The 11525-nt window shown below is 44.9% G+C and overlaps 1 protein-coding gene across 1 annotated transcript in view; it reads left to right on the top strand.

Annotated features, from left to right (window-relative positions):
- Window positions 1-5641: 5641 nt before the first annotated feature.
- SRD5A1 (steroid 5 alpha-reductase 1) overlaps window positions 5642-11525 on the top strand; it is a 30361-nt gene continuing 24477 nt past the window's right edge. Inside the window, exons 1-2 of the mRNA XM_075271036.1 lie at window positions 5642-5925; window positions 9413-9579. Coding sequence (XP_075127137.1) covers window positions 5642-5925; window positions 9413-9579 — 451 coding nt within the window. The remainder of the gene's footprint in view (window positions 5926-9412; window positions 9580-11525) is intronic.

The raw sequence follows: 11525 nt of genomic DNA, 5'->3' as shown, positions 1-11525 counted from the left end.
ATTAATTCCAGGATATTTCATACTTATCATGTTTCCTATTTTCTTTTCTATTGGAACCAGTGGGTTCTATCCCCTCGGTTCTGACAGCGGATTGAGTCTCGCAGATATCTGACTACTTCTTCTATGCTGACACTGTAATTCATTGGTGAGTGGGTCTTCATTAACTCTATTGTTGTATATCTTTTTACACTCCATTTAGCATCTCTCATCCATGTCAGGGATCAAGATCGAGAGTCTCTATGGCAATACTGCATTCATTGTACCTTTCAGTCTAGCCAATAGACATAGTGCATGTACCACCATATCTAGCTCTCGGTTAATAATTTAAGGGGGTTCCTATGGTGTTTACCCAGCAGGATCCAAGCCATTCCTAACAATGACACCTGGTTGTTATTGACTGGTTTTGTACATTATTGTATATACAGATGTATGTTCTTGTTGTATCACTGCATATGCGTTTGTATCCACACATATGGTGTTTTATTTGATCTCAGATATGGTATTGAAATGCCTGATTTGTTCTTGTAGAGTCTGAGGAAGGCTTATTCAGAGCCGAAAACGTTTACACACTTGCACTATACTGTGATTATCATCACTTAAATATAATTGAATTTGCATCAAAACCTTTCAGTGGGATCTTCTTCAACCTGCTTTACAGGGCAGGTCCAGGTCAATGGCACATTTCCTCTCCGTTCTCTATCCTAAATGGAACCAGGCAAGGTTTTCCCTTGCCCCCCCTTCCTATACATTCTGACAACGGAGCCTCGACAAATGCTCTGCATTCAAATATATCAATCCAGGGCCTAAAACTGGGAGCCACAGAACATACCTGATACTATAAAGCGAAGGAAATAATTATTTGATCCCTTGCTGATTTTGTATGTTTGCCCACTGACAAAGACACTTAACAGTGAGAGAATCAAAAATAAAATCCAGAACGTATAATTTTTATAAATTTATTTGCATTTTGCATAGAAAAAATAAGTATTTGATCCCTCTGGCAAATGACTTAATACTTGGTGGCAAAACCCTTGTTGGCACACACAGCAGTCGGACGTTTTTTGTAGCTGATGATGAGGTTTGCGCATATGTCAGGAGGAATTTTGCTACACTCCTCTTTCCAGATAATCTCTAAATCATAAAAATTTTGAGGCTGTCGCTTGGCAACTTGGAGCTACAGTTCCCTCCATAAATTTTGTATGGGATTATGGTCTGAAGACTGACTAAGCCAGACTTTAATGTGCTTACAGCCACTCCTTTGTTACCGTGGCTGTATGTTTTGGGTCATTGTCCTGCTGGAAGACTCAGCCACAACCCATTTTTAATGTCCTGGTTGAGGGAAGGAGGTTGTCACTCACGATTTTACGGTACATGGCTCGGTGAAATAGTCCTGTGCCCTTAGCAGAGAAACACACTCAAATGATAATGTTTCCACCTCCGGCGTAATGTTACCAGTGGTTTTCTTGGTGACTGTCTTCCCAACTGCCTTGAGACCATTAACAAGTTCCCCCATGTAGTTTTAGGCTGATCTCTCACCTTCCTCATAATCTAGGATACTCCATGAGGTGAGATTTTGCATGGAGCCCCAGATTGATGTCGACTAACAGTAATTTTGTATTTCTTCCATTTTCTTACTATTGCACTAACAATTGTCTCCTTCTCACCCAGTGTCTTACATATGGTTTTGTAGCCCATTCCAGCCTTGTGCAGGTTGATGATCTTGTCCCTGAAATCCTTAGAAAGCTCTTTGGTCTTGCCCATGTTGTAGAGGTTATGCTTGGTTCACACATCAGTATGCCATCCGTCTGTTTGAATTCAGTTTCAAACTGAATTCAAACAGACGGATGGCATACTGATGTGTGAACCAAGCCTTAGAGTCTGACTAATTCCCTCTGCCTCAGGTTCCGGACCAAAAATCGCTGTGTGAACTTACCCTCAGTATTTGGGGGTATTCATTCATTCAGACCCGGAACAGGTGTTTCAACTGAGTTACACACTGCTGATGCGAGCTATCATGGACGACCTTCAAAGGTAGGCTGGGATGACTGTCTTGGTTCAGAAGAATTAATGTCCTCAAAATAGATATATTGCCACATTTTCTTTATATATTCCCCTAAATTTACCCCATTCCTTCTTCCTTAGGGTCCATTCTGCTAGCAGAAAAAGGAACCCATTGAGCCAGTAGCTTAACTAGGATTGGCTGGCCCCTGTGGCAAACTTTTCAGACCCCAGACTATAAGGTTGCCTTCACACGATGTAAAAGCGAGCTGATTTTGTTAAAATACACGTGTAAAAAATGGCATTGAAGTCAATGGGAGTCTGATTTTTTTTTTTTTTTTTTTTTTTTTTTTTTTTTTTTTACACGTGTATTTTGACAAAATCAGCTCACCTTCACATCGTGTGAAGGGAGCCTAATAGTGGGGAAAAAAGCAGAACTGCTATTATCGTTTTTATAAAAATCTGAACAAAAAAAACAAAGTACCGTATTTTTCGGACTATAAGACGCACAAATTTGGGGGGAAAAGAAGGGTGCATCTTATAGGCCGAATGTGGCGCCTGGCACCCGCTCTAATAGAGAGGCGGAAGCCGGCAAGTGATAGACGCCATTACAGGTGCCGGGGCCTGAGACTTCGCTGCCCTGCCCTGCCCTGCCCTGCATGAAGCCAGCAGCAGGGGCGATGCTATTCCGCTCCTCCGTGCCCCCGCCGCTGGCTTCATGCAGAGCAGGGCAGCGATGTCTCAGGCCCCGGCGTCTATCCCTCCCCGGCATCCGCCTCTCTAGTACAGCGGATGCCGGGTCAGTATCAGCGGCCCCTTCTCCCCCGAACCTGTGCCTCCCCCGTAACTGTAAAGATGCAGGCCGGCTCCTGCGTGGCGATATCGCAGGAGCCGACCTGTCCGGGTGACAGCCGGGAGCCTACTGAGGCTCCCCGGCCTGTCACTGCTGTATTAGTATTGCGGCTGGTCTCTATGACCAGCCGTAATACTAATAGACAGAATGTCCCATAGACGGCAATACAGTTGTATTGCCATCTATGGGACTTGCGATCAAGTGACCGCAGGTTCAAGCCCCGGTTGGGGAATAAAATAGTAAAAGAAAAAAAAAAAAGCTTTAAAAATATGAAATAAATAAAAGTTCTAAATCACCTCCTCTCCCTAGAATATATATATGTTAGGAGTATTTAGGTTCTTTAATTTCTATTTTTCTTACCTGGGGAGTTTTTGGCTGCGCAGTGTCTGGGGTGGCATCCTGGCGCTGCGGGGTTGTCCTGTCGTGAGTATTGGTGCACACCTTCTGACTTGCACGTGCACACTGATGGTAGGCAGCTTTATCTCCTGGTTGATTAGTCTGTCCTCCCATTTGCACCTGGGAGGAGTGGTCTCTACTCTGTATTTAAACCCATGCCTCCCATGGTTCTGTGCTGAGTGTTGCTTTTACAGAGCTAGGCCTTAGCAGGAGGAGTAGGTGGTGTTCTGGGATAGAGGAAGTTCCGTGGTTGATTTTTGGGAGGTTTGGGTGAACGAGTTGGTTTGTGTGTTTTCCCTTCTGTGTTCACCAATCCTCCCTCTGTGTATAATTGACTATGTGAGTGAATTGCCTTATCCTTTGATTTCTACTCAGTTTCCCTGTGTTTGTTTCCTAGTGTATGGTTCCTTCCCATATTGGTTTGGGGGAATCCTTTCCCACATTTTTCCTGTGTGCCGCTTGTGTTGTTAGTCAGCGCACACCCTTGTCAGTCCCTTCAGTAGCAGCTTCACTTGTTCGTTAGGGGTGACCTCCTTTAGTCTCCAGTCCCTAGAGGTCTTATAGGGCATTCCTTCTCCCACTTCCCTCTAGGCCTACGGAATCAGTGAGAGAGGAGCTGTCGGGGTCAGGCTTAGCCTGAGTACAGCCGACCCACACCCGTGAGGCAGGGACCGGGATAGCTAGTGGGAGTAGTGCAGGGCGAGATTCCCTACTGCTATCCCTTAGCCCCGTTGCAGCTACCTGGACTGACATAACAATATATAAAAGTAGAAAATCATATGTCATAAACCACCGGGTTTTTTTTTCAATAAAAGGTGATCTAAGCAATAGATATTCCCCAAAATGGTATAACTAAAAAGTACATCTGGCCCCGCAAAAAAAACACTCTATGCATCCCCGTACAGCTGCAGGGTCACCTGTCAATGTGGCCTTGCAGCTGTTGCAAAACTACAACTCCCATATATTAAATATTTTACCAGTTTTTGCTTCAAAATTTTTTTTCCCCTATTTTCTTCCTCTAAAACCTAGGTGCGTCTTATAGTCCGAAAAATACGGTAATAGACATTCCCCAAAATGTTATAAATAAAATGTACATCTGACCATGCAAAAAGACACCTTATTCAGCCCCTTTCACAGAAATATATAACTTTACAGGTGCCAGAATATGGCAACTCCTAGAATTTTGAGAATTCTTTTGCACAGTTTTGGATTTTTAAGGAGTTAAAGGGGCTCTATCAGCAAAATCCTGCTGATAGAGCCCCACATATGCTTGAATAGCCTTTAAAAAGGCTATTCAGGCACTGCTAAAGTTATATTAAACTACCCCCCGTTTTAAAATAAAACCCTAACCCATCGTGCACAGTGGGCGGGCATTCAGGGTCCGCCGTCTCCTTCAGCCACGCTTCCTCTTCCAGCGATTTCCTTGGGTCCCGTCTAACTAGCTAACTGACATTGTTAAAAAATGGCGTGGATGCATGTGCAGTAGCATGCTGCTTCTACTACTGCGCCCGTGCCATTTTTTTATCTGTCAGTTCGCGAGTTAGACGGGACCCGAGGACATTGCTGGAAGAGGAGGCGTGCCTGAAAAAGATGGTGGACCCTGAATGCCTGCCCACCATGCACGATGGGTAAGTTGATCATATTCGGTTTTAGGGTTTTAATTTAAAATGGGAGTAGTTAATATAACTCTAGCAGTGCCTATCAGCATGATTTTGCTGATAGAGCCCCCTTTAAAACATAAAAAACCTAAATAAATCTGGCATCATATGTATCATTTTGGCTACAAACTTAATGCCATAAAAACAGTTTTTAAGAGTCTCAAAAAAGCTGTTTTCTTTCCAGTTCCACGCCATTCCAAATTTTTTTCCAGGTACCCAGTACAGAACATTAAATGATGCCATTACAAAGCACAGTTGGCATGAGTTATAGTAAATTTGTTGGACTGAGAGACAGTTCTGTGGGTGCCAATCACCAATCAAGAGGGCAATAATGCACTGTATGGGGGCAAATTACTGTTTGCGGGGCAGAAAAGGGGACGTATAGTGTGTGTGTATGCCAGTAAAAGACGCTCACTGTATATTCTGCGTGTGTAAACGTACTTGGTATTACACTGGCAGATGGGCACTAGCATTTATTCTGCTACTACTCGGCTATGGTGGAGTGCCCACACACGGCACAGCACCGCCTCTGGTCAGTTTAGGAAGCTTCACGTTGATTGGCTGTAGCTGTCACTTTTCAGGAAGCAGTGAGTGTGCCACGATTGGTTGGCCTCTGGTCAGCTGGTGCCGCCTGCTCACTGCTGATTGGCTGCTGCCTAGTAGCGCGTGTAGGGTGATTGGTGTGGTGGCCGTGGCCAGCTTCATTCAGTAGTAGTGGCGGCAGCTGTGAGGAGAAATGTCGCTGTTTGTTCTCCATGATGAGCGGTATTTGCTGCAGCTTCTGTCCCTCGTCATGGTTCTCATGGGACTCCTATCGTTCCTAATGCTCAGGTTTATCCGTGTGCCGTACGGGCGCTATTCCAGTTCTGTGTTTGGGCCGCCGGTGCCGGTGCGTTTGGCCTGGTTCATCCAGGAGCTGCCTTCTTTAGCTGTGCCAGTTTATTACCTACTCGTCCATAGAGAAGTGGAGGCGCCTGCCAGGGTTCTGCTGGTGGCCTTCATCTGTCACTACGTACACCGGTGAGGACTGCTGAGCTTGCACGTTTGTATCCTGCTCTGTACAGATTTGCTTCACAGTATATGCTGTGGGACTACAACACCCACTGACACTGTCAGACCATGCTGGGAGTTGTACTTTTGGACCAAGATTGCAGAACATAAACTCATATCGTGCCAGCCTTATTTACTTGTCTCTTACATCATATTTATGAGACTTCCGCATATGCTTAACATTGACTAATAAACCTGTGGAAAAGTTCTGCCAGTACCTTGCCAAAGTGTCTAAATATAGGTCACCATTATGTAAAACAAATCACAATTATCGTAATCAGATTGATCACATGCAGTATTTGTGCTATAAAAAAAATACATTAGAATGGCCAAATGAGTACGACCTGGAGGACCCTGCTTTGCCCCGGTATATTTAATTTTTGCTTTGCATAATCATCATGTGTATCTCAGTATGAATATTATTGAAAAACTTACCATCAGTTGTTAGCTAGAGTAAAGCTCTGCTACATCTCTTCATGTGCACAGCATACCCAGCTCTGCTATATATGGGGTATTAGCATACCTCCCAACTGTCCCGAATTCTGCGGGACATTCATGAATTTGGTGTCCTGTCTCGGTCGGTGGGAGGTATGTCCCGGTTTCAACGTCCGGAGGAACGTTGGAAGGTAGGTATAAGTGGGTTTTTGTGTTAAACATTGAGGTGGAACATACTGAAGGGGGCCCATGAAACTGGGCAAAGTAGGGGGGACATGAATCTGGGGACAGAGTTGGGAGGACATGAAACTGTGGGCAGAGATGGGGGGAAAATGAATCTGGGGGGCAGAGATGGGAGGGGACATGAAACTATGGGCGGAGATGGGGGGACATGAAACTATGGGCAGAGATGGGGGGACATGAATCTGGGGGCAGAGATGGAGGGACATGAAACTATGGGCAGAGATGGGGGACATGAAACTGGGGGCAGAGATCGAGGGACATGAAACTGGGGGCAGAGATGGGGGGGACATGAAACTATGGGCAGAGATGGGGGTACATGAATCTGGGGGCAGAGATGGAGGGACATGAAACTGGGGGCAGGGATGGGCATGAAACTATGGGAAGAGATGGGGGGCGATATGAAACGAGGTAAAGATTGGGGGGACATTAAACGGGGAGATTTGGAGGTGGACATATAATTTATGGGTGACTGTAGGAGGATTATACTGTGTGGGGGCACATGAAAAATGAATGAGAATGGGCAGTCAACAAAAGTGGGTGGAGCTAAATTTTCCGCGGCGTGCGATGCACATTTTGTCCCTCTTTCGGTTCTTCAAAAGTATTATCCCTGTAGAGTCCTTTTGCTGAAAAGTAACCCCATATCAGTGTTGTGGCTGAGCACTATCCTCCTTGTAATGATATAAAATCCATACGCTTCAAACGCACCCACTTGTCTGTCAAGATAGACTCCACCTTGTAATCTATCAGGGACAACCCTTTTCCCTGATAGTCTCCCCTGTCCCTGTGCTCCGGTGTCTTTTCAGGCATGTGTTGACGCCTCTTTGAAAGTCCTGCTGCTTTGGTGACCACTGAGACCAGGTCAGTGACCTTAGTGATTGCTGAAGAGTGACAAGTGACATCACTCACATAGCTCACCAGTTCCTTACCAGCCTTCGCTGAAGCAACTGAATGTTTTATTTTTTTTAAGCAGCATGCATTTAGATTTATTTTATTTGGCACCTCCCCAACCTACTTCACAGGTTGCTTTGAAGTTCCTTTAACATTCCCACCGTAGGTATTTTTCAGTTTTCGTCATTGACTCCTGTCTTCCAAACCCCATAAGTTTATTTTTCTGTACACCGAGCACTGTACACATAAGGTGGTTAGTGTTTGTGGGACAAATTGTACTTTTCTCCAGTCGGGTCTGGATTAGAGACTTGGTCTCTCTTCCCTTGGGACTAGTTCTGTAGTTCTGTCCTTTCTATTCCTGCCTCATGTAAAGTCCTTCCTGCAGGGAGTGGAACACTGTGCTCCTCCCTACCATCCTCCTGTGGGACCTTAATCTTGTCCCTGAGGTTCTCCAGGTTTCTCCTTTTGAGCCTTTGCGCAAGATCTCTCTTTACTTTCTGTCCTGGAAGGTTGCTTTCCTGGTGGCAATACTTCCATGTGCAGGGCCTCTGAACTGGCCTCCTGGAAGTCTCCTTTTCTTGCTCTTCACAAGGACAAGATTGTCATTCGTCCACCACCTTCCAGTGGGACCTTACAAGCCTGGCTGTTTCCAAGGCTTCCATATACGATAAATTCAGTATGCTATCTATCTGGAAGGCCTATTGGCATGAGGGCTGGCCATCGCCTCTGTTTGACTTTTTTTTTTTTCACTAGAGTAGTTGGAGCCTCCTGTATCAGGCTTCTGCTGCACAGGTCTGCAGGCTGCCACCTGGGCCTCTGTCCTTACCTTCATCAGGTTCTACAGATCCTCTCTGTGGCTTCTGCTGATGCCATCTTGGGTTGTACAGTTCTGCAAGCTGCTGTGCACCAGGTTGTTTGCATGGCCATGTAATTCCCACCCTCTGGGAATGCCTTAGGATATCCCATGGTGCTGTGTTCCTCAATGAATACAACCAGAAAAGGATTTTATGGTGAGCACAAAAATCTCATTTTTCTGGTTCACAAAACCAATGCAGATTTTGGGACTGAATTTGAAGTGGATTTTCACTTAATTAGAAGTGGAATTTGGAGAATAGTGCCACTGTATATTGCACTGCTGCAGGAAAAATGTTTTTTCCGCCTTCTATTTCTATCAATGGAAGTTCTTCACATTCTGTACATTTTTCAGGAATCTGCTGAAAAAACGTGTACGACACTTTTTTTTTTTTTCACTAGCAGGAAAAATCAGATACTGCCACCGATTTGAAATAGTTTGAGGCAGAGTTCACTCAAGTGACATGATTAGGGCTAATGTAAATTCTCTATTAAAGACGACCTTTCACGTCCTCAGGCATATGCGGTTTTATATATCGCCAGAAATCCGACTGTGCTGAATTCAGTGTCAGCTTATCCGTTATGTGCCCCAGGGCTGGAGAGATCCGCAAATTAGCCATTAAAAGAGTTAATACACTTACATTGGCAGAAAAATAAAAAAGGCTATGGGACTTGGCATGTTATGAAGGAAATATGCAAAAAAAATGGTTTGGCCATCAGAGCCTGAAAATGGCTGGTCACTAAGGGGTTAAGCAGCAAATAATTGGATCACCTTCATACACAGGTATAATGCACATAGTGATTTAACTTTTACAGGTAATGCACACGGTGTAGTCCCACAGGACAATGATAATATACATTGCGTACCTGTCATAAGTCTTTTGTAAACTGAGGCTATCATGCCAGTGTGAACAGTGAAGAATCTGTTGCATCTTTGTATCTGCTGTTTTTCTTATTAAATTTATACCAGCAGTAGAGTCTTATTTTTATGCCACAGGTAAGTCTAATAGTATGGATGATCTGCTTTGTATCTTCACAGCACACTTGTATTCCCATTTCTGATTCGTGGGGGAAAGCCTACACCATTAGCTTCATTTATGCTTGCGCTGATTTTCTGCTGTTACAATGGATACCTCCAAAGCAGCTATCTATGCAAATACGCTGGACTTCCTCTCAACTGGACACATGACCCCAGATTTATCATAGGTGAGAGACATATTTCAAAGTATTATTTACGGTATTAAGAAGAGCTCTCCTCCACAAGGAAGAAAACTGTCCCTGTAAAGCCACAATTCTAGGGACACACATAAGACAGACAAACTGCAGAAATTCCATCAAGGAAATTCAGCAATGTGCTTCCTGAAAGCGGCTCCAGCAAAAAAACAAAATGTAACATTGCCCCATGTGTCCCAGGTTTAAAGGGGTATTCCCACGTCGCATACTCACCAGTCTTCGTTGCTGTAAATTCTTCTTTCTTCTGGCTTTGTTGCGTCATTGGTGGATGGGGTTTACATATGCAAAGCCAGCGGCGAGATGCCGCTGGCCCTGCGTGCACGCTCATAGATGGTGAGACCAGTGTAGCCTTCACAGTGCGACTACAGACCTGGCATCCGCTGTAATAGAGAGGCGGATGCCGGGGAGTGTAGACGCCGGCACAGATGCCTGCAACATCGCTATGTGCCTGCCCTGCATGAAGCCAGCAGCGGCAGGAGCTGCTGTTATTCCGCTCCTCCACCCCACCCCACCCACCTCCCCTCTGGAATAGCAGCATCACTCCTGCCGCTGCTGGCTTCATGCAGGGCAGGCACATAGCGATGTTACAGGCACCTGTGCCGTCGTCTACACTCCCCGGCATCCGCTGTAATAGGTGGATGCCGGGGAGTGTAGACGCCGGCACAGTCTGTATTGGCGGCCCCTTCCCCCCAAAGGGTAAACTACACCCCCTTCCCCTCCAGGCTCGCTCCCGTGCACTTAGCCCCTCCTCCCTCCCCCCTCAGAGCAGCAGATACATCACTTGACTTATGACCAGATAAGTCAAGGGATGTGTCAAAAAAAATGAATAAAGTGATATAGTGGACAAACAAAGCAGTTTTGCTGAAGCAATGTATTTAGGAAAAGTCTTACACTCACATTAACAAGCAGTATAGATAGGATCCTTGTGATGGGACAACCCCTTTAAAGGCGTTATTCGGTATAAAAGCTAATTCCTTCACTAATCTAAACACTCTTCCCCTGCCTAATTTCTAAATTACATAAATTATCAAAAATGTATTTTTACCCATATTCTGGTTATCCAGTGACGATCCGTTTCCCCGTTTCAGGCATATGGGTAGATATACATTTTTTTATTTTTTTAAAGGGACGAAATTAGAAGTTAGGCAGGAGGAGGAGAATTAGGCTTAGTGTTAAAGTTTTAGTTTATGCCGGACAACCCCTTTCCTAATTTTTTTCCTAAACCATGGTAACTGGTAAAAGTACTGGACATGTTCAGCTACTATTCATCTCGGACCTTTACATGTTGGCGTACATCTTTACTAAAAGTGGTTGAGTAGACTTGCTCTATACTAAGGGTAAGTTCACACTGGGGAAACCTTTTGCAGTGCTTTGGCATCCCATTTCTGATTTAGGCCCAAATGAATGGGTGAGAGGGTGTCTCGAGCCGTGGCTGATTTAGAGGCGGAATCCGCGTGAAGATAGGGCATGCCGTTTCTTTTTCCCACTAGCTGGAAAAAGAAGCTAGTGACTCCCACTGAAATGAATGGGAGACATTTTTGCAGGTGGATTTTGAGGCAAATTCTGCTTCAAAATCTACCTGCAAAAATCTCAACCATGGCTCTCCAGCTGTTGCAAAGCTACAACTCCCAGCATGCACACTTGCTCTGCTGTTCTTGGAACTCCCATGGAAGTGAATGGAGAATGTTGGAAGTTGTAGTTTCACAGCATTCGGAGAGCTGGGGTTCTTTACCTCTGCCCTAAGGGAAGTAGTTCTTTGGTTACTCAGTGACTCCCCTTATACACCCCTGCTTTAAAAAAGATGTCATTTGTGTACCCTTTTCTCAGGAGAATTGCCTGTGTTTTAATACCAGCTGGAGTTTTCTGTAGAAACAGTACTAAGTGTATTTCTATAACTGATTTATTTAGTGCCATGGTTT

The sequence above is a fragment of the Leptodactylus fuscus genome, chromosome 4 (genome assembly GCF_031893055.1).
Source record: "Leptodactylus fuscus isolate aLepFus1 chromosome 4, aLepFus1.hap2, whole genome shotgun sequence".
Lineage (NCBI taxonomy): Eukaryota > Metazoa > Chordata > Amphibia > Anura > Leptodactylidae > Leptodactylus > Leptodactylus fuscus.
This window is presented reverse-complemented; position numbering and strand designations above follow the sequence as displayed.